This window comes from Phocoena phocoena, chromosome 2 (assembly GCF_963924675.1).
Source record: "Phocoena phocoena chromosome 2, mPhoPho1.1, whole genome shotgun sequence".
Classification (NCBI taxonomy): Eukaryota; Metazoa; Chordata; class Mammalia; order Artiodactyla; family Phocoenidae; genus Phocoena; species Phocoena phocoena.
The window spans coordinates 41,605,694-41,628,854 of NC_089220.1; the positions used below are offsets into that span (position 1 = coordinate 41,605,694).

The 23,161-nt window shown below is 42.9% G+C and overlaps 1 protein-coding gene across 5 annotated transcripts in view; it reads right to left on the minus strand.

Moving 5' to 3' along the window:
- The window catches only part of DAAM1 (dishevelled associated activator of morphogenesis 1), a 179,497-nt gene that overhangs the window by 111,171 nt on the left and 45,165 nt on the right, over positions 1 to 23,161 (minus strand). For 4 of the 5 annotated variants that reach the window (XM_065900342.1, XM_065900333.1, XM_065900368.1 and 1 more), the window contains exon 1: positions 2,227 to 2,409. In XM_065900342.1, coding sequence (XP_065756414.1) covers positions 2,227 to 2,409 — 183 coding nt within the window. Of the gene's footprint in view, positions 1 to 2,226; positions 2,446 to 23,161 lie in introns of those variants that run through there. The other variant, XM_065900351.1, reaches the window with a different exon arrangement.

The following is a 23,161-nucleotide window of genomic DNA, read 5'->3' on the forward strand; positions in this document are numbered from 1 at the left end:
AGGCTCTGGCTTGGGTCTCATTTTGGGAGGCTGACAGAATACAACTGAAAGGACAATGGAGGTGGATGCTTTGAGTGGTACTCGCTCTGCCCACCAGCTCCACCACTGAGGAGGCCTTCATTTCTCAGCAATATCTGTCTCCTTAGGTTGACTTTTGGCTTTAAAATACTTTAACTGGGCAATAACACCAAGCACCTCAGTGCACCATTACTGCCTTTCTTGATAGCCATCCTGGTACGTGATTCACTGCCCATCCCTGTGAAAGGACTGTGTCCTCCACCCATCCCAATGACCTCAGGCTTGGCCATGTGACTTGTGGTGCCAGTCTCTACAGAAGGATGATATGTCCTTACCCTGTGTGATTTGCATTGGCCAAAGAAATGTGGGCTGAAGTGACACGTGTCATTTCCAAGCATAAGCTTAGAGCCTGCTAGCAGTTCACCATGTCTCTCTTTCCTATTGCATCAGACCTGGGTCTTGGTCTTGAGCAGAATATGGCACAGAGCAGAAGCACAGCTGACTCACACTGGACATGCAGCATCAGCAAGAGATAAGCCTCTGCTGTTGTAACCACTAAGATTTTGCTATCACAGGATAAACTAGCTGCAGATGACCGAGACGGCCACGAACACTGATCCCCTCCACTTCTCTTCTCACTTTCTATCCCTCCTCACAACTCACCTCCTCCAGAAAGCCTTCCCTGACCACCCTCCTCATCATTGTGTCCTACACCCCAAAACACATTTACACAGAGGTGTGTGTGCTTCTTCCTTTGGTGGCATTATACCTCTTGTTATACTACTGAAACTGTCAGCTCTTTGGGAGCAGGTTCTAGTTTTCCGTTTTGAATCTCCTTGCTAGCATCTAGAACAGAGTTCTGCATGCAGTGGGAATGGGAGAGGGTAGAGAGAGATGCCTGAAACACTGAAAATATTCAACGTCATCAAGTGTAAACATGCTGCCAGGAGTCATCTCTTTTCCCCACCGATTTTGGTTGGTCATCAGCCCATTAATCCACTGAGGAGGCCAGAACTCCAACATCAGCTTCATAGTACTCTCTCTTCTTGGCTTATCTCGTAAGAGAAGCTTATGGGTGAATCCTGGTCCATCAAAGCTGGAGTGACAATCAGTTCAGTTATTAGCCCTTGAGGGCATGACACAGCCTACGTTACTTTTTTGACCTAAGATTCATGTAAAATGATAGCAGTGTCTAGTATCTGTTGAACAATATAAATGGTCTGATTAGAACTAACTCCGTTACAAAATGCCAGTGGTGATCAAGGGAGGATAGAGTCCTCATGTAACGTCTATTGAACCCCTAAGAAGGGGCAGGCTTTGGGCCATTCCCACTCTGCATTATTCTCATTTAAACATTACATCAAACCTAGGAGAAGGTGGGTTTTTTTTTTTTTTCTTCTGCTTTCCGGAATGTAGGCTCGGAAAAGTCATATGCTTTTTCCATACTGATACAGATAATAAAGTCAGAGCGGTAATTTGAACCAAGGTCTTCCTAATGCCCGTGCCAGTGCCCTTAACAGTACCATAATATCCTCCGGAACACAGAATGGAAAGAAACACTACTTCACAGGTGCTTCAGAAACTTGAAGAGAGCACCTACATCTATTGATGAATGGGTCCTACACTAGATACATCCCTCACTTCAGTATAGTGGATTCTAAAATACGATAGTATCTATAAAAAGCTTCCCACAACAGTTATTATTGCAGTCCTATCATTAGGCTAAATAATTATACTCTACTTAAGTAATAATGTCTTTCATCCAAGGATCAAGGACGGGAGGGATAGTATGACTAATTTTTTAAAAGACACTATTACTACAAACTGGGAGTGGCGGGAAGCATGGGGTAATCCCAGCAGGTGTGAAGCAGATGAAGGAAATATTTGTGCACACAAGCAGCTCAGGTTGGGATGGGGAGGAACTAGAAAGGGCAATTTAGGAAGCAGTCGTGCCACATATCTGAAGACCTAAAGGTCTAAATCCCTCCACTTAAAGCACCAGCAAAGCCCTCTGATGTAGTGATGCTACCTTTTCTTTCTCCTTCTCCACAGGCTCAGTGCTGACAGTTGGGGGTTGCAGATCGAAGGGATGGATGGGGGCCATTTCACTGAAGAAAGGCAAGCCTGTGTCTAACCAAACTGTCCACATCCTCTCCCCTCCCTCCTGGATAGCCCCGACTACCCCTGGGATGGAAGTCTGAGACTCACCACAAGTTCACTGAACATGACGTCCAGCTCCTCCACAGGGGGCATGGGTAATGCTGGCTCCATGGTCTGAAGCGCAAAGTTGCTATCATTTCGCAGCCGATACGTGATTTCTGGGTGATCATTATTTCGGAAACAGCAGAAGATGAATGAAATCCCCCGTCCACCTCTCTTCCTCGGGGCCATAGCTGAATTCTGTTCTATTTCTTGACCGATTAAACTCTGCGAAAAGAGGACATGACATGTTAAGAATACAAAAATGGATAAGATTTATATAGTTTTCAAGTCAGACCAATTCAAGAAAGAGCCCGGTGAGCCAGAGGCAATGTCAGTGGAGCCAACATCTGGAGGCAACGTCTGCAGGGCATAGGGGACAACGTGGGCAGAGAGCACATGCCCGTCTAGGCACTTGTTCAGTGTTTCCTATGACCCACTGCTGAGCAAGCAGTAACACTCCAGCCACCTCACGCCATGGCATATGCTCCAATCCCACTGGGCTCCGGGCCGTTCTCTGCACATCGTGTGCTCTTTCTTGCCAACCCATATTGTTCTTGTTACTCCCCTGCAAGAATGACCTTCTCTTCCTTGCCACCTAGAGGATCTCTTACTTATCCTCTAGGGTTCGATTGCATTTTCTCCTTTACTTTCCCCAAGCAGAATTAATAATATATATGCTAAGACATATCTATCCATTCCAGCTCATGTCACAGTCGAAGTTCCTTAGGAATGTGTCTTCCTATTAGGCTGGCAGAACTCAAAGCAGGGGGAAGGGGCTGTGTATCAAGCAACTTGGTGGCCCTAGTGCCCCGCACAGCACCAGGAAGTCAGAAGACACTCAGTTAATGTTAATTGTGTTGAATAAATTCATAACAAAGGAGGAGTGACTTAACACAAGCTAGAAGGGTCTGAGATTTTCAAACAGAAAAGATCAAATGAATTCACTGATAGAGAGATGTTTAAATAAATGATAGTATATTCACATAATGGAACATTACACACTCACTAAAAAGAACGAGGCATCTGTGCATGTAGATATGGAAAAATGTTCAAGATACTATGTGATATGTATACTATACACTACAGGATTACATGTTTTAAAGCATTTATGAATATACATCAGGAAGTGTTATCAGCAGTAACCTCCAAAAAGAGGGGATGGGAGAACTACTCCTTTTCACTTTATACCCTTTTGAATTTGAATTTTTACTATAAAAATACATTTTTAATGACTGCATAGTTTTTTTTAAGTTACAACTGCATGTATTGTCTTAGAAAAATTTCTAAGTTATACTGTCAAGTGAAAAAAGCAACTCAAAGAATAATGTGTATAACATGTGCCATAATGTCTTTTAAAAACAATCTCATACAAAAACCTAAATAATTTCCATGGGACTGCATAGCAAAAGGCCTAGAAAGATACACAGCAATTTCCTAACTCTGAGAGAGGAAGGGGTTGGGGAAAAGGCAAGAAAGGAAACACATTTGTTATTTTATATATATATATATATATATATTTTATGATGAGAGTATATTCCTGTATAACTTCTCTAGATTGTCAATTTTTAAAAAGAGATGAGATTGAAAGGAAAAAGAAAGGTGGATTATGAATTGGCCCTTGGTGAGCTGGAAGGGCAGAGGAGGAGAGCCACACCTGTGCCAGGAAGATGGTAGGAACAAGGGCGTGAATTCCAGGGAGGAGCCAGGGGGAGTCAGCGTAGAGAGGAGGGCTGGTGTTGAGAAGCTGCAACCCAGGCTGAGGAGTCTGGATTTATCCCACAGAAACTGGCAGTCACACTTAAAAGCCTCCCCTACACTTCTCTCTTTAAAAAAAAAAAAAAAATTAGAGAAAGCAGATGTGGTTGGGTCTTGACTACTCATTCTTTAGAGCTGTGGGCACATGACTTTGATGGAGAAGCTACAGTGACCGCTGAGCACCACGAGAGTGCACAACAGATGATCAGACAATATATTAATGTCCCCGTCCTGACAAACACAGCACGTGCTGAGACACAGGGTTAACACTACAGCAGGCACTTCCTGAGACAGAAGAGAAGACCTGAGGCGGAGGCAGAGGCCCGCAATTATCCTCGAACTGATTTCTATGGGCGAATCCATAGAAACAGGGTCAGAGCTGTGTCACCCCCCAGGATGAATTTAAAACCAATGGGTAGGGCTTCCCTGGTAGTGCAGTGGTTAAGAATCTGCCTGCCAATGCAGGGGACAGGGGTTCGAGCCCTGGTCCGGGAAGATCCCACATGCTGCGGAGCAACTAAGCCCGTGTGCCACGACTACTGAGCCTGCACTCTAGAGCCCACGTGCTACAGCTCCTGAGCCCACGTGCCACAACTACTGAAGCCTGCGCACCTAGAGCCTGTGCTCCGCAACAAGAGAAGCCACTGCAATGAGAAGCCCGCGCACCGCAACGAAGAGTAGCCTCCACTCTCTGCAACTAGAGAAAGCCTGCACGCAGCGACGAAGACCCAATGCAGCCATAAATTAAATAAATAAATTTATTAAAAAACAAAACAATGGGTAAAGCTGTAAGGAGACATAAGGAAGAATTTTCTAATGTCTATGATTGGGATAGGATGCAGGTGAGGAGTCCCTGGCTCCATTGTCTTCAGACTGAAGTTAGCTGTTAGAAATGCCTAAGCTGTGTAAGGTACCCCAACTCTTAGATGCGAGACGGGAGACAGGTTAGAGATTTTCAGCAAGTGTTGACTTGAGCTTCTCACTCCAGCTTCAATTCCAGCAGCTCTGCTTTTATACTTTTTTGGATATTGATATATTAGGCATCGATCTTATTTTATAAAAACGTCCTGAGGCTACTCACTGCAATTATAAGAACATGCAAAGGCCAGGCAACAGCCTCCAAGGGCATCACAATCTGGCTCCTGCCTGCCTCCCCACCTCACCCTGTAGCTTTCTTCGTATGGGTCACTGCACTTCAACTACACTGGCCATGCTGGGTCCTGCCTCAGGGCCTTTGCATCAGCCATGTCCTTGACTGGCATGTTCTGGCCACATCTGTGCACACTGGTTCTTTTCATCATTAAGGCCTCAGCACGAATTTCACTTTCTCAGAAAGCCATCCCCAACCACTGTATCTACCCCAGTCCTGTTCCATGCTTCAGTCACTCTCTATCCCTTTACCCTGTTTGAAGTTCTTCAGGGCAAGTACCACTATTTCAAATTATCCACTGTGATTATTTCATGGGGGCAGGGGCCCCGCATATATTGCTCATTGCTGTGCCCCTAGGACATGACAGTACATGGGACACATGTACATGGGATACTCACATATTTAACAGCAGACTTTTACATAAAGTCTCATTTAAACAAAGGACTTTACTTCAAAAAAAATTTTAGACTATGGGGCATGGGGATGAAAGTCAAGGGGTCTTTAAGCTTTATCCGTACGATTTAAATTTTTAAAGAACAATGTATCCATACATCATTTATGCATTTAAAAATAGAAGTATACACACAGAAGAGAGACCAGAAGCAAGTGTGTCAACATTTAACAATGGTTAATTCTGCATAGTGAGGAAATGGATGTCTTCGTTGAACTTTGTCCTTAAGTTTTTTATAAGTAAAATCCAACTTATGGACTTTCAGCATCTCTTCCAAATCAGAGAATCCAATTCCAAAATCTGTCACCAGTTTCTTGATTGTATAATGATGCAAACTCGGGTAAAAATTCTCATAAACAACTATGTTTTGCAAACACTCCTAGAGACAAGCTCTCCACTCACTTTAAGGGATAGTGGCCTCCGAAAGCCAGCAACTGGAAGTCCTGAGTTGGGAAGGGAGAAAAGAGGTTAAGAGCAAGGTATCGGTCATGGAGCCCTCTGTGATGACCTAACTGACTCTGGGATAAAGACTTAGCCGAGATACCAATATCCCATTCTGTTGAAGCATACATCTCCTGACCTAAGGAGTACTTATGCAAGGTCATATGAGACATATGCAGTACCTAGGATTCCTTCGGTAAATGTGTATTAATATCTACTATATGCCAGGCGTGATAGTAGATACCTAAGGATACAGAAAGGAGTGGGTCACTAGGAGCTTATAATCTGGGGGGAGAGAGTAGTGCACCAAATGATTATTACAAAAGTAATAATGACATGTTATACAGTTAAGTGCTATGTAATCAAGCAGAACTATGTAGGGAAGAATCTGGTCCCTGATGCTTGTGTGGAATTTTGACAGATGTTAGAAAGCAGGGCACTTAGGCAGAGGGACGAGTGCAAACAAAGGCATGAGCTGGGAAGGGGCAAGTACACGGGGAGTGAGGGGTGGTACGGTACAGGTGGTGCTGTATAACATCTTCCCGTAGCTGAGCCCTGGAGGGTCCCATCTCCCTACTTAAAACCTACCAGTGGTTCCCCAACACCATTCTAAATTGGCTTTCAGTGTGCTATCAAATCCAATTCCAACCCACTGTTTCTGTCTTTTCTATTTCCTTAAAAGTATCCTACACTCAGCCAACAGACCGTTTTCCATGTCCCATAAATATCTTGCACTCCCATCGTCTTCCATCCAGGTGGTCCACTCATTTCTTCTGCCCTTATCTTTGTCAACAGTGTCCCCACCCTGACAGTACCAGTCCTGAGAGTACTCAATGCAGTAAGCCTCATCTGCTGGTGGTAGATGAAATTTGGTTCAATATTTCTGAAGGGCAATTTATTAAGGCCTTAAAATAGTCACAATTTTGACCTAGAATTTCAACTTCTGGAAATATATTCCATGGATATATTCAGAGACACTATCAAAGGTGTTTTTATAAAATTTTTCAAAGCTATAAGATCTTTGAAACAAGGGGATTCAAGAACAAAGCTGTAAGAACAAATAAACAAGGGCATAAAATAGGTGTTAGTAATAGAGAACTATATGAAAAAGGTAAATAAATTATGGTACAACTAGATGATAGACCACCATGCAATCCTTTGAAAAAGAATATTTATATTCCCTGTGTACAGCACAGGGAATATAGCCAGTATTTTATAAAAACTATAAATGGAATATAATCTGCAAAATTTTTGAATCACTATGTTATACACCTGAAACTAATATAATATGGTAAATCAACTATAACTTAATAAAAAAATTAAAAAGAATATTTAATGACATGCAAATACTTATGATATATGAAATAAAAAATAGGTGTACAATGTCCCATTTATGTATGAAAAAAATGTATATATTGATACATTGATACATGTATATATTGATACATGGGCAGAAAAGAAGGACAAGAGAAATACACTAAAATGTAAGCAGCATTTAGCTCATGTCAGCTGTACGGATTACTTTTAAAAAACCCCAGAACTCTTGTACTTTCCAAGTTGTTCTCACAATACTACTTTCACAATTAATAAAACGAGATAAGATTTTTAAAAAACACTTTATATGATTATTTGTTTCTGTGACAGAGGAGGGGGAAATGTGTACGCAGAACTGTTCCTATCAAAAACTTCTAAGTTATGGTGATCTACACACCAGCTTCTCAAACTGTGGTGAAGGACGGTTTTCCCACCAATCTGTTACAAACATATTTTTGTAAAATACAGTACAAATATCTCAGTAATGTCAAATTGCTATAAGGCTTTCTCTAAGTGTACAATTCTTGCACTTTGTTAACCAGCAGGTAGGCAGCAATGGCACTGATGTACAACAGGAGATGGGAGATAAGACTTATCTCATTAAACTATAACTGTTCATGTTTGTCTCCGGTGTGTGTCCTCAGGGCAGGAACCACCTCCCACTCAAGTGTCCCACATACCCTACCACTGCTGGTCCGTCAACTGAAGAGAGACTGTTCAGAGGCTACTGTCAAGGTCCGACTGCACGCGCATGTGTGCAGAAGGGGGCAGGGGAGGCAGTGTTCAGGCTGCTCGGAGATGAGGTCAAGGAAACAAAACAGGCGAAGAAGGCCAGCTCATGGAGGGTCCATGCTCAGCCTTCAAGTTCATTGGCAGACAGTCTTGCTAACCTACCCACCCATCTGAACATGATCTGGGCCTGTTAGCGTTTTGAGACCCTCTACAATGCACAGCCAACAGGTACGGTAATCTGTGGTCTGGGTCTTTCTTCCCCCATTGAAGAGTCAACTCCATAGGGAAAAGTGCCCACGGCACGTGTTGCACAGTGCCTCACACATATAGGAGGGTAATCAATGTATTTGAGAAACTAATAAAGAGAGTAATTACTTTACTTTTGCATTTTACAAGTTGTTTTGCTTAAACACAAGTTATACTACGTTCTGGCGGTATAGAAGAGGGGAGCAGAGGAGACGTTAAGATCTAAGAAAAATCAGTCCAAAGCATTTTACAAGTCTTAAAAATATGCCAACAGTTCTATAAACAGAAGAATACTAAGGGGTCTTGGCTAATTTCTAAGATGGGTAATGAGATATAGGGCCTATTACATTTAAGGACCTAATTGACATCATTTTAATATGGACAAATATTGCCTTTGATAGGTGATTTGTGTTTAAAAGCCTCAGTAAATCCCAAAGACCAAGTTTTTTTCTGGCTCCTCCGTGGAACCCCAAATACAAGGTCCTCCACTAAGCCCATCCTTAAACTGTAGATGACGGCAGAACTTTGAGATTTCCAACAAGCAACCATTTTTAATGCACTTGCTTGGAGCTCCACTGTTCAGAGCCTAGTTTCCTGGATATAGACCAAAACAGGAAGCAAAAGTAATCATCTCACTTGACCCCTTAGTGGCAGTAGGCACTTCTGGCCGGCTCTCTTAACTGCTCTAGCACTTCACTAACGAGTGATCCCAACAACTGCCTGTGTACAAGATTCTAGAAGCACATTCACACCCATCACTTCTTTCCATCATCCCCATTTGACAATCTCATTGACAAAATGAGATTTAAGAGGAGACTTGGCAGGGAGTGGGGCAATTAGGAAGAGTAATTTGCGAGAGACTTGATTTGCTGGTGAAGGCAAAGAGATATTTATTCTGAACAGCCTAATTGTTGGGAGTGGGGTTTGCAGAGGTCAGAGAACCTGCTTGCTTAGTGCAGCCTCCTCTCATCTCTCATGTGAATGACTACAACAGCTTAACTCCTCTTCCTGACCCCAGTCTAGGGGTTGACAAAGCTTTTCTGAAAAGGGCCAGATAGTGAATATCTCAGGCTTTGTAGGCCATTAAGCCTCTATCACAACTGCTCAAACCTGCCACAACATGAAAGCAGCCACAGACATCTGTGAACAGGGGTGTGTGCCTATGTGCCAATAAAACTTTATATGTGGACACTAAAATTGAATTTTATATAACTTTCTCATGTCACAAATATTTATTTTAAACCATTTAAAAATGTGGAAATCATTCTTAGCTCATGGAACATACAAGAATAGGTGGTGTGCCCACGTGGGCCCGTGGGCTGAAGGCTGCCAACAGCTGCCCTAGTCCATCACATTTATCCATTTAATTCATTGCGTCCAATGTTTATCAAGTATCAATCAGGTGCCAAACACTGCTAGCTACTAAAGAAAAAAGGCTGAAAATAAGAGAATATGTCTTTAGGGAGCTTATTTGATTTGAAGAAAGCAGGTAAAAGAATCAAGTAAACTATAACATAATTACTGATTTTAGTTAGTGTTACAGGGGATGCAAGAAGAAAATGCTGGTGATGGTGCTGGTGGGAGGGGACAGCTACTTTAGATAGTGGGATCTGAGAGGGGGCATTTAAAGTGAAGACTGATGCATAAATGGGACGAGCTCTGCAGAGTGTCAGGGAAGAGGACTCCAGGCAGCAGGAGTCTGTGCAGCAGCCCGGGGCAGGTGGGGACCTCGGCACATTTGACTAGTGGGGCGGGAGCACAGCGAGTAATGGGAGTGTTGTTAAGAGAGATGAGGTTGTAGGGGGCAGGGGCCCAGACCCCAGGGCCTTGTACACCGGAGTGAGGAATCTGGGATTTATTCTCAGCACGTCATAAATCCGACTGTGTCACTGGGCTCTGCAGTGTCTCCTGGATATGGTCCAACTTCCCAGCCTGGACCAAATAAAGACCCTCCTTTATTTTCTACCCTCTTCTCCCACACCTTAACTGCTGTGCACCCCTGTGCCCGCCCCATACACACATGCCCGCAGCAGTAGTTGCACCTCTGAGCCCATCCCTCTGCAGTCCCCTCAGCCTAGGTGCTCCTTTCCATCTTTACCTGACTATCTTCCACTTACCAGTCAAGACCACACTCCAATACTGCTGCTTTTATGACCCTTCAATGTCCCAGAGATGGTCACACATTTCTTTTCACACCCCCGGCACCATATACATAGTTGAGTCTTTTTTTGGTTTGGGTTTTTTTTAAATTCATGTCTGTTTCCCCCACTAAACTATGAGATCCTAAAGGCGGGGACCAAGTTTCATTCAGTGCCTGGCACACAGTATATTTGCAATAAATGTCTGTTGAATGCAAAAGCACAAATGCCTAAGTGAACAGATGGTCTCATCTCTGAACTTCAGGGTGGTGTGACTCGGTGTTCTTCCCACAGTTGCCTATAGATCTGTTTTTCACAACTGCCAAAACATTTGAAGGCAATCAGATTGCCAAGTGCTCTTTAGCCACTTGTCAAGATTTCTGATGCTGACAGTAGCCTCACAAACAGACTTCATCCTGGGGGTATCTGCAGCTTCCTTACAGTGAGATATTTCTCTCTGGCCGAACTGGCTGGTACTTGGTTTTTCCACCCATCCTCAAGTAAACTCCATTGGAAACAAATCCGCTGATAGAATCTTTTAGACATTTTCCCCCCTCCTTACATACAGTGAACACTTCGCCCAAGATGTATTCACTTACTCAGCTATCATACCGGAGCCTCCATAGGCCAGACTCAGTGCTAGGTGCTAGAGAAATAGGTGAAGAAAACTCACAGATTAGGGAGCCACACCTAGTGGGGACATTTAGGGAGCAGTGAAGCTGGTCCTTTTGGCCACTGAAGAGGAAATGTGTAGTTACTGAAACCAGCAGCCGATGTTTCCACATCTTGGCCCCCTTTTCAATCAGATCGGCCTGAGGGAAAGGACTAATTCCACCAGGACAGCTGGGCCCTCAACCAGAACACATCTCATCTCAGCTTCTGGCCCTGCTGCAGAGGGGAGAAGGAAGGTGCTTCTGGGACACCCAAACTGCAATCCACCTATAGCATTACAGATGACTATTGCCATGCCATGCACAAGGAAGCAATTAAAAAGCCGCTTAAGATTCTGGAGCAGGTGCATTTTGCTTAGCAAAGAATCAGAAATGTAATCCATCTGTGGCCTAGCTCGAAGTCAGAGTCATTTGTACTGCTCTTTCTCTTTACCAAAACAAACAAGAGTCTCAATGTGATAACAGTCAAAAAGTGAGGACCAAATTTGCGGGAATGTTGTTTACGATTATGATGAGTTAAAAAAAAAAAAAAAAAAAAAAAACAAAACTAGAGAACAGAAACAGTCCACAAGAAAACCCCCTTTAATAATGCCAAGTCACAACACATACGTAATATGGAAAGTTTGCTTTCCACAAAGCTACACATGAGCAGTACCTAACATATGGGGGAAAATGGAAGATCGTGTTGACAAAACAGATTTGCACTGATACGTACATCAGTCTCGCTGGCTCATCAGGGACTTATGGCACACATTTATAAGATGTCTGAGGGATATACTCACTGGCTAAGTTACCAAGGTCTTCCTCTAACCTAAGTGGTTACAGGGGAAACAAAAGCTTACATGATGAAGGACGGGAAAGAAGGAGACGGTGGTCCCTTCCTGCTACCAACTTGGTTAAACAGTTGAGAATTTCTGCATGGACACACGAAACGCAGTGGGCACTATGTATGTCGAGCTCCACGTCTATTATTTTAATCAAGATAGTATTTTGCATTTAATTCTCCAGTTACCATTTTACCACTAAAATATTGTCATTGTTTATTATAAATGGTCTCTGGAATTTCTGAAACAATGTCACAGACATAAAAAGAGGGGCAAGAAAAAAAATTATGTCACAAGTGCAATTTTAAAGAGAAAGGTTAAGAGAACCCTCAGTTTTAATTAGCGAACCTATTGTTTTCAGAGCTGCAGTTTACCTCGCATTTTGCAGAGGGCTCTGACATACGACTTGGGTTTCAACATGTTAATGTTAACCCAAATTCTCTTATCAAGAAGAATGTGAAAGGAAAAAATTGCTTTGCTTCTTTCCTTGGCCATCTCTCTCCCATCTCACATTCCTCATGTCTGGTTTCATTTCAAGAACACCAGATGCCAAATACTATTTGGAGCTTTAAAAAATGATGGGTTGCAGTCTAAAGGCTGTAGGAGAAACGTCTGAAACGGAATGTGTTTTCCCCGTAAGTTTCAACATCCTCTCCATCAGGAAACGGAAAGGGCGTTTCTCAGTGAGTCCAGTGGAGGGACAGCCCTTCCCACACGCTTGGTCCCAAAAGGATGTTCTAATAGGGCACTTCTTGGAGTGGCTCCTGGAAATTCACCCAGCAGTCAATCCTCTCAACCCAGTGACTTTTCTGAGACAAGAGGAAAACAATGAGGGCATCCCACCATGGACAGGGAAACCAAAATCCAAACATTCAAATAAGCCTCTGCCACCCTGAAAACACTTCCTGCTCCACTGTGTAAGCAGCACAGCAAAAGCAAAGCACACTCCCTCCTCTGGGTCTGCCTGCATCACTGTGGGGGAGGGGGGGGCACGCAAAGTGGAAGCCAGAACCAGTCCCCTTCCTTCCCTACTTCCTCCCGAGATAAGGGAGGAAGGAACCCAAATGAAGTGCATGTACACCCTCAAGCCAGACCAAGCCTCAACCAGCACATAATCAACAGTCTTGTTCCAGGCCCAAGCCATGGACTCCTGCCAGAGAGTAGCCCCTCCTCACATAAAGAGCAAAGGAGGGGACGTCCAGGTCTCTACCCTGAAAAGCTGGCAACGACTATTCTGTCATGACTCAATACTTTAACCATGGGTTTAGGGCATAAATCCCTAAAGCCAATATAACACAGATCTCGAGTTAGGAAGTTTGTGCTGTTCACGTGACAGAAACCAGTCTGGAAGCCAGGACATCTAGTCTAGATCATCTGGGAGAAGAGCCAAACCAAGTGTCACTGGAGCTCCCCACCAAACAAAGCGCAACCTTGCCAGAAGGCCTGTTACTAGTCTGTGAGGGAAGTCAATAAACGAATTTAAGCCCACGCTGAAAGAAATGCAAATCATTTTCCCCCTTTGAGTTTTCTACCTCCCTGACTCTAAGGGACCCACTCAGAGTCCTTAAAGACAAATTGAGACAAACCCCCTATAACTGGGGGTTATACAAACATAAGAAGCTACCACTCAAATGGCCAGCTTTGTCACACTGGAAGCTCTCACTCTTCCAAGAGGCCAAGTTTTGTTCTTCAACGAATATGTAAAAGAATGCAACTTTCCTGAATCACCTAATAGCCCTTTTCAGAAAGGGTACACTGCCACCAATCTACAAGCTACAATCACCTGTAGTCTATATGCTCTGGTCCTCTGGTGATCGGACTGAAACAAGCCCTAAAGGTCAGAGCCTTCACCACTTCAGGTCAACGTGCTGCGTCTTAAAAGGTCTCCCCACCGAAATGACCACACTTGAGGCACTTAAGGTTTCAGACCTTCCCAAACAAGCGGCCAACCCTCTGGTGCCATCCACAGAGAATATGCAAATGACATTAAAAAGACACTGTCTAAAAAGAAACATAGTATTAGGCATTTTTTGGAACCTCCTAACTGAAATGATTCTGGCAAATTCTGAGAGAAAAGAGGGTGAGCAGATAAATACAGTTGACCCTTGAACAACAAGGGGGTTAAGGGCACTGATCCTCCACACAGTAGAAAATCTGAGTGTAATTTACAGTTGGCCCACTGCATACTCGGTTCCTCCCGTATCCACGGTTCTGCAAACGGGGATTCGACCAAGTGCGGATCATGTGGCGCTATAGTATTTACCGTTGAGGAAACTCCAGGTACAAGTGGACCTTCACAGTTCAAACCCGTGTTGTTCGAGGGTCAACTGTACTTGGTTTAAACAACTATGTTTTCCAAATCTTCAAGCAAAATTTAGTGTGATTTAGAAAAGACAAACTGGGGGGCACTCTAGGCCGAGGACTCACGACGCATCCTCCCAGTAATATTATCAGCAGAGGACCAGAGCATATAGACTACAGGTGATGGCTGATGTCCTAAAATGTACAAGTGCTCTTTTCTTACCTCCCCAGTGAGGCCATAAGACGCGGTCCCCTGGAAACGTGAGTACTGCTGCTGACCCTCACAGCCCCAAACCAGACGCTGTTCAATCTTACTCCTTCTCAGATAGTATAATTACATTTTATCAAGGCCAAGTAGGTATAATTTCTATTTCTACACAAGCCTCCATGGAAAATAACGTCTCCGTCTCCTGGTATCGTAGGGAAACTACAGGTCTCTGGACTGAAAATAAAGAAATAAAAACTTGCTTAGAGGGTTTATATGTTTTCATGTTTACTGAATGCAAATTTTAAAACTCACTGATTACCTTCGTCTTTTCATGTTCTTCTAACTACTTTTATGCCAAGATTACTTTATTACAATTGCAACAGGAGAAAATAAAATAAAATACCACGTAGAACAAAAGTTCTTGGTTAAAATCAGCCTCACTCTCTGATAACTGTTAAGAAACTCCCAGCTTTTTCATGGCAAATGTAGCTTTTCAGTTAGGGAAAAACGGATGAGCAGATATAATATGACAGGCAGCCGTGGAGTCGTGACCTGGGTTCAAATACCAGCTCAAACACTTTTTTTTGGTGAGTGACTTTAAAAAAGACTTCAGCATCCCGAAGTCCTCTATAAGTGTTTGATACATTTTAAGTGGACGTTACAAAGGGAAGTGAGAACTACATAAAAAAGTTGGAAGGGGGATTTATATTTGTTAGCTACTGTTTGGTGGAAATATGTTAACCAGATTCCTTTCCCTGACATTCCTGTGTGTATCAGCAGAACAAATTCCTGGAATGAGGCTGGTTTAATCTCTATAGGGCAGTTGTCACCACTAAATCAAGGGCTCTGCAGGTTAGTCAGCTTATCTGCAAATTGTGGGAAATTCTCTGAGGGTTTTGGGGCAGTGTGGAAAAGGCATTAAAAAAGAAACTTAGCCTTCCTGTATATTTTGAAGCATTCAACAGGTTTAATATTTCGATCCAACCACTTACACGAAAACTACCAGAGCACACCCACTGCAACGACACTGACATTTGCAACACTGACCTGATTCCCCTTCACATTTTCCTCAGTGATCTCATCTATTTATTATTCTCCTTTCGACATCTGAAGGCATCTTGTCTGCCCAGGAAAGTAATTGTGAATTGGTCACCAAGGTAGAAAACCTACTGCAAGGTTTTACCAACTGGCTTTCCCAGTTTTGCCTCAGAAAGAGCAGTCTGAACAAGTGTGAACACAGCCATGGTTTGCCATTGGAGATGTGAAAAATGTTTATGGAAAGCTAAGTACATGGTGATCCTGGGTTCCAAATTACAGAGTGGTGAGCTGTTTGCTAGATAGATGCCTAGTCTCTCTACACCCCTGCTGCTCTGAGGGGCTCATCTGGGGCAAGGCCAGCACCACACCTATGCTCAGGCTGTTCCTAATGAGTCCTGCTCAAGAGGCGGAGAGAGCAGCCACCCAGAAACAACTAGGACCAGACGATGGAGTCACATTATGAAAGCTGAAACTCCCTTCGGAAGAGGCACCCTACCCTTCATAAAAATTCTACCTATAAATTTTACATAATAATTTTTCAAGAGAGGCTTATGGAAAGATGATAGTAAAAGCTTCCGTTGAAGGCAAGTTCAGCTGTAGAAAGAAGGCAGTAAAGAGGCACTCTGGCCTCCACCTGTTCAGGACTCATGTGGCTCTGGGAGCTGCTGCTTTTATTTTTTTTTTATTTTTTTTTATTTTTTGCGGTACGCAGGCCTCTCACCGCCGCGGCCTCTCCCGTTGCGGAGCACAGGCTCCGGACGCGCAGGCCCAGCGGCCATGGCTCACAGGCCCAGCCGCTCCGCGGCACGTGGGACCCTCCCAGGCCGGGGCACGAACCCGCGTCCCCTGCATCGGCAGGCGGACCCCCAACCACTGCGCCACCAGGGAAGCCCGAGCTGCTGCTTTTAAATCAGAACCACCCAGCCCTGCAAGAGATGCACATTCCTCTAATAATTAGAAGCGAAGCCAGGACTGTCCTGTCAGCCTATGAAACTAATTTCCAAAGACACAGTACTAAAAACACCTAGAGAAATAAAGCTTTGATGTGAGATTTCCCCAATCTCCCTTCATGCTGGAAACCTCCATAAGCACTCAGATGTACAACCCTCCAAAATCTGAACAAAGTTTTTTATAACCGGGGTGGGAACAAGGCAGGCGAGGCAGAAGACCAGTTTAAAAAAAAAAAAAAGGCAGCAAAAAACCCTCTGCCCCACAATGGGCCATCTAATAACCAGTGGATGGGAATCAATTGTATCGCAACCTGGCAGTATCTATTGTTGCTTACAATGCACTGGCCCATTGACCCACATCTAAGAATTCCTAGATTCCATATCTAGGAATTAACCTACCAACATACTTACACATGAGCACAGAGATATATTAACAAGAATGTGCACTACAACGTTGTAATAGAAAGAAAACAGGATTTATTATTTGTAATAGAGAATATCTAAGTGTTCTTCAAAACGGGAATCTTTTAAAAACTGTTGGGGCACCCATAGTGTAAAACACTGGTTCTCATACTCTGATAACCAGGCTTTACATCACACCAATCATATAAGACTCACTAGTACTGAGGGCCCAGGCTTGGGTAATTTTCCAGATTCCACAGGTGATTCCAATGTGCAGGCAAGTTTGAGAACTAGTGCTATAGAATCCTATGCCTGGTTTCAAAGAATGTGCTAGGTCCATGGATACTGATAGGGAAAGATCTAACACATTCAGAGTGGAAAAAGAAAAGAAAAAAAGAAATCAAGTTGCATAATACATATCTATCACCATTTATGTTAAAACTCAAACAAAACCATATTTGTAGCTACACACAAGTACACACACACGCACACACGCTTACACCCCTATATGTGTGAATGCATAGAAATGCTTCCAGAATTGGAAGTATTAACTGTAAAGTCGCTAAAGTATTTAGCCAAATGCTTGGCACATGGAAGATTCTCAATAAATGGTGGCTATTACTTCCATGTGTGTCCCAAGTTTGGGGGAGCCTATTGGAATAGTTTCACGTAGATGATGAACTCTCATAAGTGCGTGACGCAGATGCAAGTTTTCTACTGAAACTAGAAATTTTGCAAGACTTCTCAATAAAACTCCATCAAAACTCTAAGTATATACCTGAATAACTCGTTAATCATACTGATTCTTTTATTTAAAATTACAGCTTGCTTTCTTCATACTTGAATCCCACGCTCCACCAAAATGACCCATTTCAAAGTTGTTGTACGTCAGCCAACAAATCTAAAAACTTCAATTGTAATGCTAGACACAACCTTAATGAACATATAGAGGAAGAATATTCCCAAGGCTGCAGGTACCAGCTATAGGGATAACATGACAAACTTTAAAAGAACGTTTTGTTGTTACAAATTCTGCATGTTGCAAGAGGCAATTATTGGAGAATTTCTGGTTCACTAAAGCCATTATGTTGGAAGTTCTTCAGATGGCCACAGGGCTGCTTAGATGAGACGCTGGGCAGTTCTATTATTTTTTCCTTTTATTTGGCTCTGTTTCAATTATACTTCTATTGTGGATCAGAAATCATAAGGGCATCACAAATATAACCAGAACAGGAGATTTCAGGATGCTCTTACATGAAGAAAATTTAGTACTTGGTATGTGTTTAAGATGCAATCAAATATACTTTAAAATTGTGGGGTTTTCTTGTTGTTGTTTTTTTTTTTTTTTTTTTTTTTTTTTGCGGTATGCGGGCCTCTCACTGTTGCAACCCCTCCCGTTGCGGGACACAGGCTCCGGACGCGCAGACTCAGCGGCCATGGCTCACAGGCCCAGCCGCTCTGCGGCATGTGGGATCTTCCCGGACCGGGGCACGAACCCGTGTCCCCTGCATCGGCAGGTGGACTCTCAACCACCGCGCCACCAGGGAAGCCCTAAAATTGTGTTTTTATAAAGGTAAATTCAGTCCAATTTTCAAAATTCTTCTCTACCTTTAGGTACTTTGAAAAAAGGTATGCATAATCCATATTTACTTGGATGCCGAATGTTTGGCTACAACAACTTTAAAGTTGTTTTCCAGCAATTTTCTCTCAAGTACATGTTCCTGAGGTTTCATCTTTAAAAGGTGAAATGTTTGGGGTCCTCCTTATCAATCAATAAAAATGTAATCACACTGCTTGTAGAAACCAAATGAAAACATGGTGATTGTATGAATTTATGAGGCAAGAGACGGTCTTTCCAGGACCACATTAAGATTTTATCAAGGAATTTTATGAAATTGAGGTCTGAATGCTGACAACAGTCCTATGTGACAAGATGCTAATTATTTCCTGGCCATACGTCCCCAAAATTTATGCCATTGAAACCTGATTCCTTCAAATATCACTAAATATTCATTGCAAACAGCTGGGAAGAAAATCAATGATTCTAAGAACGGCAAAATGATCACCAGTATACTGGTATCAGTCCCAACGAAACAAAGTTACCATTACTTTGGAAGCCAATGCCTATTGTAAATGGAAGAGTAAAATGGATTTTTCTGAGATTGTTAGGAGACACTAGAACATAAGCATGCACGGCTCACAGACAATGATGACAGGGTCTGAACAAATCAGCATCAATGGGACATGCCTATCAAGCTTTGGGAAAATATGGAAGACACCAGAAACTTATCTGTTAATAAGCTCCTCTGGAAATTGAGTTCCAAGTCACTTCCAGAAATCCCAGCTGGCCTGCGGAGAACTGGATAATGACGCCATTTCTGGGCGCTCAGAACTCATACAAAAGTAGAGCCTTGAAGAAGTACAAAGATGAAGCACGTGCTCTCAAGAAAACAGAGTGTTTTTCTTTTACTATGCACTTCAAAACTGCCTAACCTGTACACGATCAAAGCAATGAAGAGACCTTGAGGATGGGGGAAAAGGTAAAGTTGTGAGAGCTAAGTGGGCACACACCAAGGACGAAAGAGCACATGTGTTGAGTGGGTGAATTGATAAACATATATCACCTCTTTTCATTAAACAAAGCTAGCAGTCAACCCAAATAGAAACTACCAGCAGCTACAAAATAAAGAGTGTGTTTTCTCACTGGTGATTTCTCTCCATGTGACAAGTATCCTTGGGAAGTTATTCACATAGCCTTATAAACATTTCTGAAACTGCAGGAGCCAAACAAATAGTGAGGAAGGATACTTACTAAATTTTCATCATTAATTACTATACATGGATTACCATACTCTTGATTAAAGCCAGGCCAAAAAAATGTCCTTTCACCATCATCAAAATGAAAGTGTGAAGAAAGCTGATACTATCCAATATGCCCACTCCACCCAACTCTGTAATTTTCTATATAATTGGGTGAGAGCAGTAATTGCCTTATTGGGTAATTCAAGAAGACTAAAGAGACTGCCTGTCTTGCAAAATCTGTTCTAAATGAGATAAGAAAAGCTCTGTTTTAAATTGTTACTTTGACTTACTTACCACACATGGAGTAGTTGGACTAGGGTTAATATTTGGACTCCATATCCTGAGGAATATTGCTAAACAGCCAAAAGATATCATGTGGCTAAATATGGGAAGCTATCAATACAAGACTGGTTAAATGATTCAGGGTACTTCTGTGTAATGAAATACCATACAGCCATTAAAAAGAATGATCCAGTGGGGCTCCCCTGGTGGCGCAGTGGTTGAGAGTCCGCCTGCCGATGCAGGGGACACGGGTTTGTGCCCCGATCCGGGAGGATCCCACATGCCGCGGAGCAGCTGGGCCCGTGAGCCGTGGCCGCTGAGCCCACGCGTCCGGAGCCTGCGCTCTGCAACGGGAAAGGCCGCAACAGTGAGAGGCCCGCGTACCGCAAAAAAAAAAAAAAAAAAAAAAAAGAATGAGCCATCTTTTCTGATGTTCAGAGGTCTAAAGTATATTAAATAAAAAGTCCAATTTGCATAGTAGCCATGGTACACCATAAACGTAAGAAGGATATACTTATTTAAATATGCAGAGAAATCGTTGAGCTTGTGACAAAATAGCAGATACAAAAGCCCAGGAAGAGTGGCTCCTTCTGGAGAATAAAACGGAGATTGGAGAAGGAAGGGATCTTGCTTGCATTTAGTTCCCTCTATTGTATTTTTTTTTTAAGTATGGGCTTGGACTACATTTTTTTGCCTTAACTATCAAGCCGTTTCTGAAAGTTTTAGCAATATTTGTTTGTAAACTCGTCTTTTTAAAAATTAAATAACTCTCTGTTATCAATCTTCTTTAACATGCCAGGCGCTTTCAATTCCCTTTACATCCATTCATTATCTTGGTTAATCAAAGAGATAAGCCATGAGTCCTTAAGTGTCTCTTTTCGTCCTTTTGGGACTGCAGCCCACTGTCAATGAATATCTATGCTCTGGCTCTGGTTCACAGAATGCTTTCATTTCTGCACTTTTCCATTTCACCACACCCACCCCTACAATTGTTAGTTCTCAAAATGAAAACAATCTGTTCAACTGTAAAACACCAATATGAGCAATGACTTTTTTCCTTTAAACTTATAATTAATTTAGAATGGTGGGGGGAGTGAAGGGGAAACTACCAAAGACAAGGCTGTATATCACTGCAGTTGCATCTAATCACCATAGCAACAGAATGCATAGCTGTTCACTTTCACCAAAATTGTACAATTCAGAATCTTCTTAAACCCACTATATTTTTTGCTACAGAAGTAAATATTGCTACCTTTATCTTTAGAACATATACTCTCCAGAAGTCAGGTCCAGGAACATTACATAAGAAACTAGAAGTGTCTAATTAAGGAATTTTTTGTTAGGTATTTATTGGCAAATTTGATCCAAAAGGAAAGAATTTGCTTAGTAATCCAAAACCCTACCTCCTAAAGCTCAGTTCTAAAGCTATTGAAAGAGCAGTACAGTGTATCCTGTTACATTCATGGCTTCTAACCAACCTTAAATAAGCAGGCGAATACAGTAATGGAAAGAATAAATTACAAAAGGGCACCCATGGAAGCATAACAGCCGATCCCTAAAAGATGAAGGCAAACATTGGTAACTATTTTTTAAAGAAGGATGAGAAAATTAATGCCAAAACAAGAGGCATTTAATATAACATTAAAAGAGACCTCAAATTAGTCCAGAAAGTTAGGCTTTGCATTTCAAAGGATCATTCAATCCACTTGAAGACATGACAGAAAAATGCTTAACCCTTACTTATTCATGATGGCTACACACAAACCATCACCTTTCCCCTGCACCCCACGTCTCTTTTTTTTCTCCTAAAATCAGCGTTTACCTTACAGGTATCACTCTCCATTCCATGAAAGTAATCAACCAAGACTGCCTGTTTTTGTTAGATCTCCCTCCTATTCATCAGCAGTAACCAGAGCCGTGGTCAGCGTTCTTGCTAAGCTGGCTACTGGCTCCTCCGTGGTTACTCCCCCTCCACCGTCCCACCTCACTGGGTAATGGCAAGTGTAAGGTAACAGGCAGCTCCTTTGTGGAAAAACATGCTGGCTAACAACCATACTTGCTCATACTGGAAAAGCCACCAGCACAGAGATGCCCACAGATAATCAACCTACACACACACACACACCCACACCCACACACACGTCAAACTGGTTTTTCCACATAGGCAATTCACAGGTAGTCAAGGACCACCCCTCCCCACACAGGTACACACCAATCCCCAATTCACAATTCTGCGTGTGTGATCATTTTTATTCATTCATTCATGGACCTAGGGTGTGCCCACTCCCCTGTTCTGCATTGGGATACAAGCATGAACAAAGCAGATGTGCACCTTGCCCTTGCAGAGCTGGTTCACAGGCACACCTGAGCCCTGGCTGCTCAAGCCATTGCAACATTCCAGACCCTGGCTCAGAGAAGACAGATGGTGAGTGAGTGGAGGGAGTGGCCAATTTGTCAGCCCATCTTCGAGAGGCAAGAACAAATATCTTGCCTGCTTCAAATAGCAATTCGTTTTTACTAGTAACTTCCATGTCCCCTGGAATATGGAGCACCCAGGAGAGGAAGGAAAAGGAAGCAGAGGGTGATGTATGTGTTCTGGAGAAACAGGGGATGTAGAGTTACCCCTGAGAGGCTAACATTCGGAACTTCAAACAAGACACTGGACTCCCATTTCTGTCCATGAAGGATTAACTGCTATGGGAATTGCACTACAGGTAACTACAAAGATGGACAAAATACATGAAACTGAGAGAAGGAAATTCCAGGTGAGGTGAGCCCTACTGTCTCCCCACCTTACTCCAGGCAGTAGTGCAAGAAGAGGAAACCCAAGCCAAGTTCAGGGGTCTTGCTGAGCTGCAGAGTCAGAGATAAAGTTCAGGGAGGCTGAGGAAATCTGCAGAGGGGTCCCCTCAAATCTTTAGCTGAGTACTGCTTTGCACATGGACCTAGGATCCACACAGGGCTGGGAATGACATGCATTCCCACCAGCCTGATGAGAAAGAGATCAGACTACATAAAACATCAGGGAGAGTCTCCAAAAGGGTCCTAGACTCAGGCTGCTCTGGAAAAAGCTTAAAAGCAACCTCAAAAGGATCTCAATGATCCCAAGGAACTTAACTGTGGGCCAGAACAAAGGCCAACGTTCTTTAAAGGAAGTCCTTCAGGCAGAAAGAAATTGATACCAGATAGAAATGTGGATCCACACAGAGCAATGCAGAATGCTGGAAATAGCCAAC